The sequence below is a fragment of the Odocoileus virginianus genome, chromosome 16 (assembly GCF_023699985.2).
Source record: "Odocoileus virginianus isolate 20LAN1187 ecotype Illinois chromosome 16, Ovbor_1.2, whole genome shotgun sequence".
NCBI classification, from domain to species: Eukaryota; Metazoa; Chordata; class Mammalia; order Artiodactyla; family Cervidae; genus Odocoileus; species Odocoileus virginianus.
The window spans coordinates 21,395,191-21,415,104 of record NC_069689.1 but is presented as its reverse complement, the minus strand read 5'-3'; the positions used below and the strand labels follow the sequence as shown (position 1 = coordinate 21,415,104).

Genomic DNA, 19,914 nt, shown 5'->3' with positions numbered 1-19,914 from the left:
CCACCCGATCCCTCTGGGTCTTCCCAGTGCACCAGGCCCGAGCACTTGTCTCATGCACCCAACCTGGGCTGGTGATCTGTTTCACCCTAGATAATATACATGTTTCGATGCTGTTCTCTTGAAACATCCCACCCTCACCTTCTCCCAGAGTCCACAAGTCTGTTCTATACATCTGAGTCTCTTTTTCTGTTTTGCATATAGGGTTATCGTTACCATCTTTCTAAATTCCATATATATGTGTTAGTATACTGTAATGGTCTTTATCCTTCTGGCTTACTTTGCTCTGTATAATGGGCTCCAGTTTCATCCATCTCATTAGAACTGATTCAAATGAATTCTTTTTAATGGCTGACTAATATTCCATGGTGTATATGTACCACAGCTTCCTCATCCATTCGTCTGCTGATGGGCATGTAGGTTGCTTCCATGTCCTGGCTATTATAAACAGTGCTGCGATGAACATTGGGGTGCACGTGTCTCTTTCAGATCTGGTTTCCTCGGTGTGTATGCCCAGAAGTGGGATTGCTGTAGCCCAGCATTTTGAATGATGTATTCTGCACATCCCCTTCATGAATCACAGCCTTGTTGTGGTGAAGGAGCTTGCATAATTCAATGAAAAGAAAGATTATACAGCACAAATTACAGTGTCTTAATTTCCTTTGGTAATCCTCTCGTGAATAATTAAGGATTGACCATATGTTGAAAATATGCTTACTCCTTGGAAGAAAAGCTGTGACAAACCTAGACAGCATATTAAAAAGCAGAGACATTACTTTGCCAACAAAAGGTCCATATAGTCAAAGCTGTGGTTTTTCCAGTAGTCATGTATGGATGTGAGAGTTGGACAGTAAAGAAAGCTGAGCGCCAAAGAATTGATGTTTTTGAACTGTGGTGTTGGAGAAGACTCGAGAGTCCCTTGGACAGCAAGGAGATCCAACCAGTCCATCCTAAAGGAAATCAATCCTGAATATTCATTGGAAGGACTGGTGCTGAAGCTGAAACTCTAATACTTTGGCCACCTCATGCAAAGAGCTGACTCCTTGGAAAAGACCTTGATGCTGGGAAAAATTGAAGGCAGGAGGAGAAGGGGACGACAGAGGATGAAATGGTTGGATGGCATCACCAACTTGAGGGACATGAGTTTGAGCAAGCTTTGGGAGTGGTGATGGACAGGGAAGCCTGGCGTGCTACAGCCCATGGGGTCACAAAGTCAGGCACAACTGAACTGAACTGATATGTTGAAAAGGTTGGAAGTTCAAAAGGTGAACTAGGAATACCAGTAAGAAATATTCTTAGCCTTAGTTTTTCATTCTTTTTGCTGCCTTATTATCTAAGGCTAGTTAGTTAATTAAAGTATAGAGAATGTTTTATATAAGAATGTTAATAGCTCTGGATCTTCAATGTTTATTGAAATTATCTTGTTTCATTGTAGGTCAGACATATTTCCAACTTTTGGATCAAAACCTTGTCCAACAAGACTTTCTTCGGCAAAGAATAAGAACTCTCAGACAGCTGAACAAAGCCCCAGTACAGGTATTCTATGACTCTGTCATAAATTCGATTTACAGATTTTTAGATAATAAAAAAAGTGAGGGACTGATGGCAAATGCATTTTAGATTTAGAAGTTTTGTAATTAACAATTAAGACTAATCATCTTTTAACTCCTTAAAAGGCCATTGTGGCAAGAATAAATACTGTATTATTTCTGGAAGAAAAAATACTTACCTGTATAATTGGTCCCTCCTTTAAGTCTATAAGTTACCCATGCTGGCTTCTATGCCAGGATATTTTGATTTAATTGATACAGGATGTGACCTGGACATCAAAGTTTTTGAGAACTCTCTAGGTGATTCTAATGTGCAGCATACTTTAGAAACCACAAGGAAACCAAACAACACAGTTTCTTTTAAAAATAATATTTAACTAGTGTATCTTGTGTAAGCATTTTATAGACCAACCTGGAAGTCACTAATTTATAACATCAGTTCCTAGAAAATAGATTCTGTTATTGGTAACAAATTAGAAAAGTATTTGAATTCTCATCCATTTAGGATGGAATCTATATGTGGTCTTCTTTATGATTTGTAAAACTATTGAATTATGAATTAATTGTAACAAGGATTAGATCTGGTAGACAGAGTTCCTGAAGAACTATGGTTGGAAGGTGTAACATTGTACAGGAGGCGGTGACCAACACCATCCCAAAGAAAAAGAAGTGCAAGAAGGCAAAATGGTTGTCTGAGGAGGCCTTACAAATAGCTGAGAAAAGAAGAGAAGCAAAAGGCAAAGGAGAAAGGGAAAGATATACCCACTTGAATGCAAAGTTCCAGAGGGTAGCAAGGAGAGATAACAAAGCCTTTTTAAGTGAACAGTCCATAGAAATAGAGGAAAACAATAGAATGGGAAAGACTAGAGATCTCTTCAAGAAAATTGGAGATACCAAGGGAACGTTTCATACAAAGATGAGCACAGTAAAGGACAGAAATGGCAATGACCTAACAGAGACAGAAGCAATTAAGAAGAGGTGGCAAAAATACACAGGAGAACTGTACAAAAAAAACTCTTAATGACCTGGATAACCACAGTGGTGTGGTCACTCACCTAGAGCCAGACATCTTGGAGTGTGAAGTCACCTGAGCCTTAGGAAGCATCACTATGAACAAAGCTAGTGGAGGTGATGAAATTCCAGCTGAGCTATTTAAAATCCTAAAAGATGCTGCTGTTAAAGTGCTGTACTCAATATGCCAGCAAATTTGGAAAACTCAGCAGTGACCACAAAACTGGAAGAGGTCAGTTTTCTTTCTAATCTCAAAGAAAGCCAATGCCAAAGAATGCTCAAACTACTGTACAATTGTGCTTATTTAACATACTAGCAAGGTAATGCTCAAACTCCTTCAAGCTAAGCTTTAGCAGTATATAAACTGTGAACTTCCAGATGTACAAGCTGAATTTAGAAAAGGCAGAGGAACCAGAGATCAAATTGCCAGTATCCACTGGGTCATAGAAAAAGCAAGGGAATTCCAGAGAAGTATCTACTTCTGTTCCATTGACTATACTAAAGCTTTGACCTTGTGAATCACAAGAAACTGGAAAATTCTTACAAGAGATGGGAATACCAGACCACCTGACCTGTCTTCTGAGAAACCTGTATGCAGGTCAAGAAGCAATAGTTAGAACTGGACATGGGACAGCAGACTGTTTTGAAATTTGGAAAGGAGTATGTCAAAGCTGAATATTGTCACTCTGTTTAAATTATTTGTGGAGTATACCATGCAAAATGCCAAGCTGAATGAATTACAAGCTGGAATCAAGATTGCCAGGAGAAATATCAACAACCTCAGATATGCAGATGATACACCTCTAATGGCAGAAAGTGAAGAGGAACTAAAGAGCCTCTTGATGAAAGTGCAAGAGGAGAGTGAGATAACTGGCTTAAAACTCAATATTTAAAAAAAATAAGATCATGGCATCTGGTCCCATCACTTCATAGCAAATAGATGGGGAAAAAGTGGAAACAGATTATATTTTCTTGGGCTCCAAGATCACTGCAGATGGAGACTGCAGCCGTGAAATTTAAGACACTTGCTAAAAAAAAAAGACACTTGCTCCTTGGAAAGAAAGCTGTAACAAACCTCGACAGTGTATGAAAAAGAAAAGACATCACTTTGCCGACAGTGGTCCATATAGTCAAAGCTGTGGTTTTTCCGGTAGTCATGTATGGATGTTAAGAGTTGGACTATAAAGAAATGTGAATGCCAAAGAATTGATGCTTTTGAACTGTGGTGCTGGAGAATACTCTTGAGAGTCCCTTGGACTGCAAGGAGATCCAACCAGTCAATCCTAAAGGAAATAAGTCCTGAATATTCATTGGAAGGACTGATGCTGAATCTGAAACTCCAGTACGTCACCTGATGTGAAGAATCAACTTATTGGAAAAATCCCGATGTTGGGAAAGATTGAGAGCAGGAGGAGAAGGGGACAGCATAGGATAAGATGGTGGGATGGCACCAGTGGACATGAATTTGAGCAAATTCAAGGAGACAGTGAAGGACAGGGAAGCCCGGCGTGCTGCAGCCCGTGGGGCCACAAAGAGCTGGATACAACTTAGGGACTGAACAAGTTTAGGATATGCAATTTATTTTCTTTTTTTTTTTTTTTTCTATTTATTTTCAAATGATCTCACTGTAAAAGTCCTATAACCTTAAGGCTACTTTAACTTATAAGTACTTTCTTAAAAAGTTGTGTGTGTATCTGATTGTTTCCTAAGATTTTAAATTTCTTCCTCCTAATTATGTCTTAGCTTCATCTCTTTTTAATTCCCACTATCACTCTTAAACATTTTTTACTTTGCCACCTAACATTTCTCTCCACCTTTGGTTTCGTTCACTTACAGTCCACTCCCCATAATGCAAAATTGACTATATTGCCCAGTGTCAACTTATTCAGAGGATTCTTCTGTGATCTGGTCCATGCAAACCTCTCTAGCCTCATTTTCCCTTTTGCTTTGTATCTTGTGATCCATTTAACTCAGACCACATTCAGTACCATTTCCTATCTCTTTGCAGTTGTACATACTGATTCTTCTGGATGAAGTCTGAAATCCATACCATACACCAGGGTACTTTGAAAACAACTCAAGTTGCTTTCTCTGGGATGCCTTCCCAATTCACAAATAAAATTCATATTACCTCTTTTGAAATGTCATTACGTTTACACTGACATTTTTATAGTATATTACAATTATTTTACTTTTTTTGACTCTCAGATTCTTGATTCTCAGAAATTATTTACGCCTGATTATCTCCAAGTACCTGTCGTAATTATAAATGCTGAACTCAACCGCATGTACCTTGTATACTGTCTTCCACAAAGCTTATGTGGTAGACTAAAAGATGGTTATTTTGCTAAGCACAAGAAGACAATGCCTATGTACTTTGGAGTCTGAGAGAACCCAGCTGGAATCTCAGTTTGATATTTAATAATCATATGCATGTTCTGTGGAAGTTACTTAATTGCTTAGAAACTCAATTTCCTTATTTGGTGATGCAAACCTTGAGAAGGGTAGTAAAGATCTAAATGTATAACATACATAAGGCACCTACTACATAGTGGGCACTTGGTAAGTATTTGTTCTCCTAAAGGGAAAGACCCAAAGAAATATTAATATAATACATAAACTTAGTCTTTAGTTCTTTTTTAAGGCTGATCATCCTAAGAAATCATTTATTAGTTCGAAGAGATATTTTCTTGCTATGTTGTATCCAGTTTATAAAATGGAACCTACTTTGGAAGAATATCCTTGGAATTAATGTGAGAGTTGGGCCATAGAGAAGGCTAAATGCTAAGAATTCATGCTTTTGAACTATGGTGCTGGAGAAGACTCTTGAGAGCCCCTTGGATAGCAAGGAGATCAAACCAGTCAATCATCAACCCTGAATATTCCTTGGAAGGACTGATGCTAAAGATGAAACTCCAGTACTTTGGCCACCCGATATGAAGAGCTGATTCATTGTAAAAGACCCTGATGCTGGGAAGGATTGAGTGTGAGAGGAGAAGGGGGCGACAGAGGATGAGATAGTTGGATGGCATCATCAAAGCAATGGACATGAGTTTGAGCAAACTCTGGGAGATAGGGAAGGACAGGAAAGCCTGGAGTGCTACTGTCCATGGAGTTGCAAAGAATCAGACAAAACTGAGTGATTGAACAGCAACTAACTCCAGTTGTATCAGCTTGTGAGTCATTTAAATTTTAGTGGAGTGATAAGGCTTATAATAACATATGCTTCTATATGCAATGTTCAGTGTTTCCCAAACTTGGCTAATAGTGTTTTTCAAACTTGCCTAATACTAGGAATCATGAGCAATGCATATAATATATAAATTCTGGGGCCTCACCTTATACATACTGAATCAATCTTCGGGGTTGGGAATATATATTTTTAACAAATAAGTTAGGTATTTCTAAGATCAAATTTTGGAAATACTGTTATTGAATTTACTATGAGAAATTCTTGGTTAAATTTAATATGCTTCCAAAGTGTTAAGTTTTGCTGGTTTAGGATTTTATTAATTTGGATTTACATTTTTTTATTATTTAGGATAGGTTTTGTGTTGGTTTTAATCAAGTCATTTGTACAATTTATTGTTTAATTGGTGAGACATTAAAATGATAATGCTTAGAATGAGAGCTTCCTGAAGATAAAAATAATCATGTCAGAATTGTAAATCTAATCTGTCTATACTACAGCATCTCCAATAAAGATTTTCACATTGATTACACCACTACCCTACCATAGCACATTGTGCTAAAGTTCCTAATGAATGTTACAGTAAACTTTTTTTCCTGTAGCTTTTGTTATCAACTATTAGTAGAAAGCATTTCCATACAAAGCCAGTATCTTTATGAGGCTTACTTTATGAATTAACTATCAAAACCAAGAAGAATTTAGAAGAATATCCATGTTACTCCCAGAAGCTCTGTATCATTTAATATCAGATATTTTTAAAATCTTCATCAGTGAATCTGACTAGAGCCCTTTACTTTGCAATACTCTCTAGCCAACTGCCACCAGCCATGTCCTCTCTCCACTGTCCTGTTTTTATTAAAATACCATCAATGGTATTAAATTATATTTTATTATTATTACCTAATGGTTTACATAGTAGATACACATAAAAATGGATGGTGACTCAAATATATATTGCCTGGGATTTTCCACTTTGTAGTTTTGTGGTCTTACCAACTGTGAAGTGTTAGTATAGAGTGTTCAGTTTAAACATTCACGTGTAGATAAAAGTTTTAAGTATTTATTAAAAGGAGGCCTACATTAAGGGTTTGATTTGCTTTATATTAAACAGGAATGTAACATTTGGATATTTACCATATGCTAGTCTCTGTGATAAGCCCTTTACATTCTCTTCATTTAATCCTCAGAAAGGTTCTGAAAGAGCTATAATACTTTTATCCCCATTTAACAATACAGTTAAATGTCTTGCCCATTTTCTGTGTAGTTTAAGTGGCAATACTATGATTTAAAGCCATGAAGCATGAGTCCAGATTCTGAGCTCGTTTACAGCATAGTTTACTGCCCCACAAGCTAGATCGTGAGAATGGGAGAAAAGCGAGAAATGGAAAATAGAAATGGAGCCCTTTCTCAGGACATAGTTTAAATATTCTAGATTTTAAACAATTTTCTTTTGCTGCAAAGTGTAAAATTTCATTTAAGCATTAAATGACTATCATATTTTTAAAACATGATTGATTACCTCTTTGATTCATTGAATTTTTAATTTCATTGTCATTTTAAAGCCTGTCTTATAAAATAGGATAGTATAGCATATAAGTGTTCTGATTTGCTAGTAAAGTAAAAAAATTACAATATTTAAAAGAAGGTAAAACTTTAAAAAAATAGTATAATGTTATAATTTCTAGTGCTATTGAAACCTTTCTAAAACGTTAGGAGCCAAGATAGAGAAGAGATCTATACTTCCCTATCGTGTTACCTACATCATTCAGATAAGTTGTTTTATGTATTTTATTTTATAGGGACTACAACATCCAGTGTAAGCATAATTGGTCATCGAATGAACTATGGGTTTGGATGTGGTGACTTTGAAGAGGATAGGTCACATGACATTTCACCTAGTGCTTTAAAAATACAAAATAAGGAACAACCAAGACATAAGCATACAAAAGGTTAGTACATTTCAACCACAAGTTCATTTTTAGAACTGAGTGTCTTTTAATTTCATATCTTCCATTAACATGTCAATAAAGAAAAACTTAACTGAGATTTCTCAGTTTTGAGACTTCTTTTCTTACCCTTCTGATGTGTTGTTGTCAAAATAATTCTGCCAAATAGAACACATAGTTTACATATTAATATATGGTTATGTCTCAGGAGTCAATCCAGGGAACCTGTTACCGAGAGGTTAAATCTAGGGAGTCCTTGCTGATCTTTACCCACATACACATACAGACACACATTTTGTACCTGTGCCCCTTTAAAATGGGGTGGAGAAGTCATATGAACAAATGATTCCCAGATGCCTACTTAGGTTGTAACCACGGAGTAAAACTGTGGAAACATGATTATAATTTTCCTGTGGTAGAACCTGGAAAGTTTTTTTGTTATCACAAACCATTTTTAACAACGTACCCTTTTTTTCTTTCTTTTTTTTTTTTTAAACTTAATAGCAAGCAGCACTTCTGTGACTACTCTTTTTTTTTTTTTTTTTCAGAGATCCTGTTATAACTGCTTTTAACATTTTTTCCTCAGAGTAAGAGGCAATAATTTTGAGCCATCAGGGAAGCCCAATTTTGAAGGGCATAAATATTTAAATAGAGTAAATAGAAGTCACCTGTATTTCAGCATTATAGTCTACCAGTAAATGTAAGGAACTGTCATTTTTGTGTGTGTAGCAACTTTTATAATAAGGTCAACTTTTGTTGTCTCTGGTCATCTTAAGTCATGTATGTCCACATAGTCAGGCATTTTAGTTTATGTATACTTTTTGTGAAACTAATGCAAATCGAGTAAGAGTGAGCTTGACTCTTTTTCTTGTTTTTCGTTGTTTTTGTTTTGGTAAGTTTCTAAAAATTTAATCTGTAAGATAATTCGTAGTATCTGTTCTTTGTGGGAAAGATCATTTGCCCATTGTTTTTATTAATACAAAAGAGGATGACAAGGTTTTTTCGTATTTACTTACATATTTTACTTTTTATATAAGAAAAACCAAGTACAAAAATATTTTTTCCCTAAAGGAAATATAATTTCATTGTTTCAGATAATTGCTGAATATGTTTTTTTACTGCCAGTGGCTTTTTTTTTTTTTTTGGATCATAAAAATATTTGTATCTTTGATCAACAGTTAATTCTACTCCAGAAAATTCCATCAGACTTACACTTCCAACTCTAAACCAAACATCTACTAGATCTATCTGGTCAACAAGAATAAACATATTCAAAACCAAACTTATCTTCCTCTCTAGACCTATTCCTCTTTCTTTTTTTTAATCTGTTTTTATTAGTGGCATTATCATTTTCCCAGTTATGGAGACTTAAAACTTTAGAGTCATCTTTTCTACTTCTCTTTACCCTTCAGGCAGTAACCAGTCCTACCAGTTCTTTTCAGTTTAACTTGGGTTTTCATAACTTCTTCCCTGGGTAATTACAGTAGCCTTCTGATAAGACATTTTGTCTATTTTCACTTCTTTTCAATCCAGTGTACATACTCTTCGAGAATTATCTTTCTAATCATCTCTTCCTTACTCAAAACCTTAAGTGGTTTTCACAGAATGAATTTCCAACTCTGTAGCATCATTTTTTCATACCCTTAATAATTTTGCCTCAGCTTACCTTTCTTGCGTTACCTCTTGAAAGTGAAAGTGAAGTCACTCAGTTGTCTCCCACTCTTTGCGACACCATGGACTGTAGCCTACCAGGCTCTTCCGTCCATGGGATTTCCCAGGCAAGAATACTGGAGTGTGTTGCCATTTCCTTCTCCAGGAGATCTTCCCAACCCAGGGACTGAACCCAGGTCTCCCGAATTGCAGGCAGCGCTTTACCGTCTGAGCCAGCAGGGAAGCATTACCTCTTACTGCACCTCTATTCATGGCCAATCCTCGACATTATGTATTTATTTTTGGTAGCACTGTGTCTTCATTGCTGCGCACAGGCTTTCTTTAGTTGTGGTAAGCGGGGGCTTCTCCTCCTGGCAGTACACAGACTTCTCATTGTGGTGGCTTCTCTTGTTTCAGAGCACAGGCTCTCAGTGCATGGACTTCAGTAGTTGTGTTCAGGCTTAGTAGTTGCTACAGTGTGGCTTAGTAGTTGTGGCTCACTGGCCCTAGAACTTGGGCTTAGTAGTTGCGGTACTTAGTTGCTTAGTTGTGGCTTAGTTGCTCCGTGGCATGTGGAATCTTCCCAACCAGCGATCGAACCCATGTCCGTTACATTGGCAGGTGAAGTCTTACCTACTATATCACCAGGGAAATCCATGTCTGCTTTTTGAATACTGGCTAAAATCCATTGCTTTATAAAGCTTTCCCCATGCTTCTGGTCTGGAGTAGTATAAGATAAAATTAAGATATAGGCATCTTTATATCTGTATTATGCTTTGTATATAGTGGTGCGTGTGTATGTGTGCACTCAGTCACTCAGTTATGTCTGACTCTTTGCGACCCCATGGACTGTAATCTACCAGGCTCCTCTGTCCATGGAGTTTTCCAGGCAAGAATACTGGAGGGGGGTTTGCCATTTCCTACCCTAGAGGATTTTCCTGACCCAGGGATTAAACCTGCATCTCATGTGTCTCCTGCACTGGCCTTTACCGCTGAGCCACCTGGGAAGCCACATATTAAATGAATGGAGTGATGATGAGCCAGCCAAAACTAATAATCATGCAAAACTTGCATCCTCAAATAATCAGGTCAAAGTAAATATTGAGTGCAATGCTAAAAGGGATAAAAAGACTCCCAGGAGAAATATTGGTGATGAGTGACAGATGTGAATGGATTCCTTTTGCAAAAAACCTCAGACTTTTTTAGAACTAGTTCTCAAAACCACCTCTTCTTTCTCTCCTCTGCTGATTGTCCCTTTGAATGTGCCCATTTTCTAGCATAATAACTTTGAACTTCAATTAACGATTTAACAAAGTGATTAAGATGGATGTTTGTTGCTAGCAAACTAGATTCTATAACTTAATATTTTCTCTTTCTCTGAATAAATGGGGCAGAAATAACAACAATAAAAAAGGATAGTTCATATGCAAAGAATCTTTTAAGCATCCTTATTTTAGAATTGAGATTTGAGCAGTATTTCTTTCAATAATTCTTTGCTTTAAAGAAAATATAGGGTAAAAAGTGAAAGTAATATTAAAAATGATGCTATGTCAGACTTCCCTGGTGGTCCAGTGATTAAGACTCCATGCTTCCAATGCAGGGGGCACAGGTTTGATTGATCCCGGGTCAGGAAACTAGGATCTTACATGCTGAGTGGTGCAGTGGAAAAAAAAAAAAATGATGTTATGTCAGTGTTTCTTATAAATAAAATTAAACTACTTAGGTATAGTCTTTATATATTTCCTCCCATGAGATTTGTTTAATTATCAATCACCTCTTAATAGTTAATGTGTAGATTTTATGTTTGTTAACTATTGTGGAGCAAATTGTTCCATTTACTGAGATTTGTTTCTGTGTCACTGAACACTTTCTGGGGCTACCTGATGTTTCTGTCAGTTGATCCTAGATTAATTATATTTTGCTTTCATTTTTTGTCTTGTAACATTCATTTAACATATTTATTGAGCACCTGCTGTGTGCCAAGCACTGTACTAATGGTCTCTGGAAAAGAATGATAATCAAAACTAGACATGAGTCCTATCCCCATAGAGCTTACAGTCTAGTAGGAGAAAGAATAATTAAATAAATAATCATAAACTGAGGTGGAAGTTAATCTAGGAAAGTAAAGATTGCTGTGAGATTGACTTGATCTGTTCCCTGGGGTGAGAAGCTTTCCTTCAAGGTTATCCTCTTTTTGTTTGATTATCATGCTATTATTATTTTCTAACATCTTCCAAACTCTTAATTCTGATATGTATGAACTCCTTAAGTAAAGAAAGTTTTCTTTTCTGTCCAGTGCCTAGTCTGAACTAGGTTTCATTTTTTTTTTAATTAAGGTATAGTTGATTTACAATATTGTGTTAGTTTCAAGTATATAGCAAAGTGATTCAGTTTTATGTATGTATGTATAGAGATATGTAGTTCAGATTAATTTTCCTTATAGGTTATTATTAATACAAGATATTGAATATAGTTCCCTGTGTAAATCCTTGTTACTTATCTATTTTATGTATCAGTTCAGTTCAGTCGCTCAGTCATGTCCGACTCTTTGCGACCCCATGAATCTCAGCATGCCAGACCTCCCTGTCCATCACCAACTCCCAAAGTTTACTCAAACTCGTGTCCATCGCGTCAGTGATGCCATCCAGCCATCTCATCCTCTGTCGTCCCCTTCTCCTCCTGCCCCCAACCCCTCCCAGCATCAGGGACTTTTCCAACGAGTCAACTCTTCGAATGCGGTGGCCAAAGTATTGGAGTTTCAGCTTCAGCCTCAGTCCTTCCAATGAACACCCAGGACTGATCTCCTTTAGGATGGACTGGTTGGATCTCCTTGCAGTCCAAGGGACTCTCAAGAGTCTTCTTCAACACCACAGTTTGAAAGCATCAATTCTTTGGTGCTCAGCTTTCTTCACAGTCCAACTCTCACATCCATACATGACCACTGGAAAAACCATAGCCTTGACTAGACAGACCTTTTTGGCAAAGTAATGTCTCTGCTTTTTAAAATGCTATCTAGGTTGGTCATAACTTTCCTTCCAAGGGGTAAGCGTCTTTTAATTTCATGGCTGCAATCACCATCTGTAGTGATTTTGAAGCCCAAAAAAATAAAGTCTGCCACTGTTTCCACTGTTTCGCCATCTGTTTCCCATGAAGTGGTGGGACCAGATGATCTTAGTTTTCTGAATGTTGAGCTTTAAGCCAACTTTTTCACTCTCCTCTTTAACTTTCATCAAGAGGCTTCTTAGTTCCTCTTCACTTTCTGCCATAAGGGTGGTGTCATCTGCATATCTGAGGTTATTGATATTTCTCCCAGCAATCTTGATTCCAGCTTGTGCTTCTTCCAGCCCAGTGTTTCTCATGATGTACTCTGCATATAAGTTAAATAAGCAGGGTGACAATATACAGCCTTGACATACTCCTTTCCCAATTTGGAACCAGTCTGTTGTTCCTTGTCCAGTTCTAACTGTTGCTTCCTGACCTGCATATAGGTTTCTCAAGAGGCAGGTCAGGTGGTCTGGTATTCCCATCTCTTTCAGAATTCTCCACAGTTTATTGTGATCCGCACAGTGTGTATATGTTAATCCTGTACTCCCTAGTTTATTCTTTTCACATGCCTGTTGGCCATCTGTATGTCTTCTTTGAAGAAATGTCTATTTAGGTCTTCTGCTCATTTTTTGATTGGGTTGTTCAGTTTTTTGGTTATTGAGTTGTATGTGCTATTTGTATATTTTAGAAATTAAGCCTTTCTCAGTCACATCATTGACAAATATTTTTTCCAAGTCCATAGGTGGTCTTTTTGTTTTGTTTATACAGCAGTTTTGGGTAGGTCTAATTTGTTTATTTTTGCTTCTGTTTCTTTTGCCTTTGGAGAATGATCTAAGAAGACATTGATACAATTTATTTCTGAGAATTTTTTGTCTATGTTCTCTTCTAGGAGTTTCATGGTGCCTTGATATTTAGGTCTTATAAGGTTTATTTTTCTGTATGGTGTGAAGTAGTGTTCTAATTTCATTGATTTGCATGTAACTGTCCAGCTTTCCCAACATCACTTGCTGAAGAGACTGAAAACTTCTCAAACATAGAGAAGGAAACAGATATCCAGGTACAGGAAGCACAGAGGGTCCTAAACAAAATGAACCTAAACACTCACACAAAGGCATATCATAATTAACATAGAAAAAGTTAAAGAGAAGAGTCTAAAGACAGCAAGAGGAAAAGAGTCAAAGATTCAGTTACAGGGGAACCCCCATAACACTGTCACCTGATTTTTTGCATAAATTTTGTAGGCCACAAGGGGATGGCATCACATATTCAAAGTCCTAAAAGGAAAGAAACCTGCAACATAGGATATTCTACCCAGCAAAATTGTCACACAAATCAAAAATACACAGATTCACAAAACCAAAAAAGAAAGGAACTCTAGCATAATATAGAAGAAAATCATCAAACCATAAAAAGAAATACAAAAAGAAGAAATGCAAAATCACCTGGGAAGCAAGTTTTCAAATGCCAGCGTGTACATACTTACTAATATTGCCAGAGCCTGCCGGTCACAGACGCAATCACCGAAATACCTAAGAAATAAAAACTCAGAAAGATGGGGTTGAGAGGGACGGAGCCAGCTCTCGACTGAAACCGACAACTGACAACTTTATTGAGGGGTAACATACATGTATATGCTAACAGGACTCACTAAATTTAGATCAAGGACTTGTATACATGCAGAATCGCAGGCATTAGTCTTCGCTCAGGAATTTTATCTCAACTCTTTAAGACTAGCAGAGCAAGGGACTGGTGTCTTAGTATGATTACAATCAGTTAAAGATTACCTAAAGATTACCTAGACATAAACCATACACAGGAGCCTGACAATCTCGTCAGGAAAATGGGTAAAAGGTCGCTACAGCAATTTCCTTGAGGGAGGTAAGAAAGGCCAACCTGCACTTTAATAAATCAGGGGTGGCGGGACAGAGAGGGACCTCTTGATCTCTCTCAGGGCCAAGAAGGAGCCTGAGCAGTCAGGCCGGCTCCCCACATAGTATTACTTTAAATGTCTGTGGACTAAATGCTCTAATCAAAATACAAAGAGTGGAAGATTAGATTAAAAAAAAAACACCAACAACCTGTAATAGGCTGCCTACAAGAGACTCACCTTAGGATAAAGGACACACACAGATTGAAAGTGAGGGGATGGAAAAAGACATGTCATGCAAATAGAAGTAGCAAGAAAATGGGAGTAGTGATAATTATATCAGACAAATTGACTTAAAGTCCATAAAGAGAAATTTTATCATGACAAAGGGATCAATACGGGAAGAGGATATTACATTCATTAACATATATGTATCCAGTATAGGAGCACCTAAATATATAAAATGAATACTAAACACATGAAGGGAGAAATTGAAAGGAATACAATAATAGTAGGCAACTTTAACACCCTACTGATACCAACGGACAGATCTTCCAGACAGAAAAGCAATAAAGGAACAGAGATCATAAATGATACAATAGACCAGGTGGATTTAATTAATATCTATAGGGCACTACACCCAAAACACCAGAATCACATTTTTAAAGTGCCCGTGGAATGTTCTCTGCAGTAGACCACATACTAGGTCACAAAACAAGCCTTAACAAAGTTAAGAAGATAGAAACTATTTCTAGTATCTTTTTGACCACAACAGTATGAAGCTAGAAATCAGCCACAGAAAGAAAAGAAGAAGAAGAAAAAAAACCACTTGGATACTAAACTACATACTACTAAAAAACCAGTGGGTCATCATTGAAATCAAAGAGGAAATCAGAAAACACCTCAAGACAAATGACAATGAAAACACGACCTTACAGAATCTATGGGATGCAGCAAAAACTTTTCTAAGAGGGAAGTTTATAGTGATACAGGCCTTAAGAAAGAAGAAAAATCTCAAAAAATCTCCCACCTAAAAGACCTAGAAGAAGGACAAATGAGACCCAAAATCATCAGAGAAGGAAGGAAATTAAATCAGAGAGTAAATAAATAAAATGAGATAGAAATGCGAAGATCAATAAAATCAAGAGTCCCTCCCTTTTTTAAAAAAATAAAACTTAGTGACCTCTAGCCAAGCTCAAGAAGAAAAGAGATAGGACCCAAAAAACAACATATGAAAGAGAAATAACAACTGATTCCACAGAAATACAGAAACTCATATGAGAATACTATAAAGAGTTACATGCCAACATGTTTTTAGAAATATGCAGTCTGCCAAAATTGAATCAAGAGGAAACAGACATTTGAACAAACCAATTACTAAAAGTGAAATCGAACATCTGTTTTGAAAAACTCCCTATAAACAAGTCTAGGACCAGATGGTCTCACTGAGGAACTCCACCAAACATACAAAGACCTTACACCTATGCTCAAACTATTCCAAAAGACTGAAGAGAAGGGAACACTCCCAAATTCATTCTGTAAAGCCACCATCATCCTTATATCAAAACCAAAGATAATTACAAGGAAAAAAAAGAAGAAAATCACATGTCAATATGTTTGATAAATATAGACGTAAAAATTCTCAACAAAATATTAGCAAACTGAATGCAATACAGTACATAAAAAGGATCAAAAAACATGATCGAGTTGGATTCCCTCTAGGGTCTTGAGGACAGTTAATTATACCTAATCAAATCAATGTGATACATACCACATCTTCAAAAGAAAAAACAGAAACTATATGATCATTTCAATAGATGCAGAAAAAGCATTTGATAAAATTCAACCATTATTTTAAGAAATAATTATTTAAAAATAAAAAAGCCTCTCACCAAAGTGGATATAGGTAAGCAAGTGTTAGTCACTCAGCCATGTCCGACTCTTTGCAGCACCACGGACTTCAGCCTGCCAGACTTCTCTGTCCATGGGATTCTCCAGGCAAGAATACTGGAGTGGGTAGCAATTCCCTTCTCCAGAAGATCTTCCCTACCCAGGGATTGAACTCAAGTCTCCTGCATTACAGACAGCTTCTTTTTTTACCATCTGGGCTACCAGGGAAGCCCTGTAAGTGGGTACAGAGAGAACAAATCTCAAAAGTGATTTACGACAAACCCATAGCCAATGTAATACTCAACGGTGAAATGCTGAATACCTTCCTGCTAAATTCAGTAACAAGACAAGGATGCCTGCTCTCACCACTTCTGTTCAGTGTAGCTTTGGAAGCTCTAGCCACAGCAGTCAGACAGGAAAAAGTAATGAAAGATATCCAAATCAGAAGGGAGGATGTAAAGCTGTCACTATCTGTAGATGATATGATACTCTATATGCTGCTGCTGCTGCTAAGTCACTTCAGTCGTGTCCAACTCTGTGCGACCCCATAGAAGGCAGCCTACCAGGCTCCTCCGTCCATGGGATTTTCCAGGCTAGAGTACTGGAGTGGGTTGCCTTTGCCTTCTCCAGATACTCTCTACAGAGATCCCTAAAAACTCCACACAAAAACTATTAGAACTAATAAGTGAATTCGGCAAGGTAGCAGGATACAAGAGTAATATACAGAAATCTGCTGCATTTCTTTATATTTAAAACCAAATACCAGACAGTAAAAAAAAAAAAAAAAAATTAAAATCACATCCAAGTATTAAATAAAATACCTAGGACTAAACCACAGGGGTGAAAGACCTATACACCGAAGACTATAAAACATTGATAAAGGAAATTGAAGATGATTTTAAGAAATGGAAAGATATCAGTTGTTCTTTGATTTCAAGATTTAATATTGTTATACTGCCCAAAACAAACTATACAGATTTAATGTGATCCCTATCAATATAACCATGTCAAATTTCACAGAACTAGAACAAATAATGATAAAATGTATATGGAACCACAAACACCTAGATTTGCCAAAGCAATACTGAGGAAAAAGAAAAAAGCTGGAGGCGTATTCCTTCCAGACTTCAAACAATACTGCAGAGTTACAATAATCAAAAGCTTGGTATTGGCACAAAAGTGGGTATATCGATCAGTGGAACAGAACACAGCTCAAAAATAAACCCACACACCTGCAGTCAATTAATCTATGACAAAGGACACAGAATATACACCGAACAAACCAAGTATTCTAAGTATTTATTGAATTAATATATATGTAAATATATAAATTATAAATTCTTTGTATGAAGTTAATTTTCAGTTTTAAAAAAAACATGTTATGATATCCTAAAATACTACATAAGTATGTATTTTTAATATGTTTTTTTGTTTGTTTGTTTCTTTAGCATCTACAGGGTCATCATCAAATTTCCACCAAATTTCCAGTTTTGACTTCACGTCTACAAATACCTTATCAGAAGACTCAGTAGTAGTTGTTGGAAAAGGTATTTTAAAATTATTTAGCTTTTTAATTGTATGTTTTCTTCACGTATGAGGAAAGCATATCAACAAAGAATAGAGCAGAGTGCACTTCAGGTGTTGAATAGAACTTTCTTTTTGAAAAAATTGTAAAATTGAAAGAATTAAAAGTGAATACTTAGCACCATATTTCTATCCTCTAATGAAACAATGGTAAATTTATGTCAGTAATTTTCAGAGATATGTATTATGTGACAGGTGCAGTTTAGGCACTTTCTAAGATACTTCTTGGATAGTTTAAATAATTTTATTGCAGTTTAAATTCAAATTGTAGTCCTTTTTGATTGACTTATTAATCAATATAAATGAATATAATTCTATAACATCTCATGCAAAGACTAGACAAATCTTAATTAGCAACCCAACTAGATTTTTTTTTTATTTGCAAAACTAGAATATGATGATGGATGTTGAGGGTGTGTATCTTATTTTTGGTAAATAGAATGAAATGCTTAGGAAGCTTTCCTGACTTCTTTGCTGATATCAAGTTAATTTTAGATCCTCCTCAGATTGACTTCAACCTCCCCTTATAAGCTTATTTCTCTATTTGTCCTGCGCCCAATCAAACTTCACTCCACAAACATGCTTTCTACTTGTTCAGCTCTGCTTATGAACATCTTTATCTCATAGGATGTTCTCCCTGCCTTCCTCACTTGTCTACTCAAATTCTTTGTGTCTTCCAGTCCCAGCTCAAATCCTTGCTCTTTGAAACCATCTTAAACACCCAGCTCACCCAACCTTTCATTCATGTGAACTCAGAACTTACAATATGCAAATATGCAGTTCTCATTTGACATCATCATGAAATGTCTTGTTATTATATTATCATCTTGATAAGGTGTTTTTATATTTTGTGATTATTTAACATGTTTTTCTTATTAATTGTATTGCTTACTTCTTTTAAAACCTTGTCTTAAAACTTTGTTGTCCAGAATAACATCACATAAATACTTAATGACAGTTTGATGGTTGGTTGCTTTCAGGGGTATTTGGAAATCCAATTCCAGCACCAGCAACCTGCAGTCAATCAGTGATAACTTCTGTGGAAAATGGGGTTTCGTTTTCAGTTAAAAATACTGAACCACCATCAGGGATTTATGGAAGAGCAGTTCAGCAGAGTATTCCATCGTATGTTGATTCTGAGAATGAAAAAGATGTAAGATTATTTCCTAATTATTAGGATAAATTCAAGCTTATGATACATCATTGTTTTGTGTATATCAGATTTGGGGTGGTATGATAAAAGTGCTTTGAGGTTATAATTTTTTAAATCTCAATGTAATTGAAATTCCTGAACCTTAGTCATGTAAATGATAGATTATTCTCCTTTTCCACCAAATATATTGTTATTCTGGTGTAAAGTATCTAATGTGCTTTATATTCTACATGTACTTTATATACAGATATATGTGTGTATGTATATATTCGACAGTTTTCTAGGATATCCTCAAGGGGTAACAAACTGGTATCTTTAGGCACAAATTTAGTTTGCAGTTGGTACTATGTAATTCTGTTCAATTTTAGAATTACTGAAATAAGGACTAAGAAATATATAATTTATTTTGTATAGGTTACAGTTGCCTAAGATGAAGATAGTTATTTTAAGTGTCAGACTTTCTAAATGGTTAGAGATATTTCAACTTTTTCATGCAGATTAAAGTTTCTATTTCAAAATCTACTTATGACAAGATGAGACAAAAGAGAAAAGAGGAAAAAGAACTTTTTGACATTAAAGATTCTGAAAAGAAGGAACAGAGTCCCTGGGAACGAATAAAACATACAGGAAATGAAAAAATGGCATCTCAAAGTAAGTGGGATTTAACATTTGGTGTGATTTTATTTAACTCATAATACTCTAAAACTACTGTACTGTGCTTTAACTGAGGGTGATATATAACTAATAGTGGAATATGATGAACTATCATACTGAAATTTGAATGACTCAGTAACGTATATAATTAACTAGTGTGTATATATATTAATAGTATATATAATATATTAATATTGTATATATTATATATATATAGTTAATTACATATAAGTAAAGTGAAAGTGAAGTCGCTCAGCCGTGTCCGACTCTTTGCGAGCCCATGGACTGTAGCCTACCAGGCTCCTCAGTCCATGGAATTTTCCAGGCAAGAGTACTGGAGTGGGTTGCCATTTCCTTCTCCAGGGGATCTTCCCAAC

The 19,914-nt window shown here is 36.2% G+C and overlaps 1 protein-coding gene across 2 annotated transcripts in view; it reads left to right on the top strand.

Annotated features, from left to right (window-relative positions):
- Positions 1 to 19,914, top strand: part of TOGARAM1 (TOG array regulator of axonemal microtubules 1) — a 79,590-nt gene that overhangs the window by 34,338 nt on the left and 25,338 nt on the right. The window contains exons 7-11 of one of the 2 annotated variants that reach the window (XM_020881391.2): positions 1,433 to 1,533; positions 7,548 to 7,697; positions 17,595 to 17,693; positions 18,711 to 18,883; positions 19,381 to 19,534. In XM_020881391.2, the coding sequence (XP_020737050.2) occupies positions 1,433 to 1,533; positions 7,548 to 7,697; positions 17,595 to 17,693; positions 18,711 to 18,883; positions 19,381 to 19,534 (677 nt within the window). The remainder of the gene's footprint in view (positions 1 to 1,432; positions 1,534 to 7,547; positions 7,698 to 17,594; positions 17,694 to 18,710; positions 18,884 to 19,380; positions 19,535 to 19,914) is intronic. The other variant, XM_020881394.2, reaches the window with a different exon arrangement.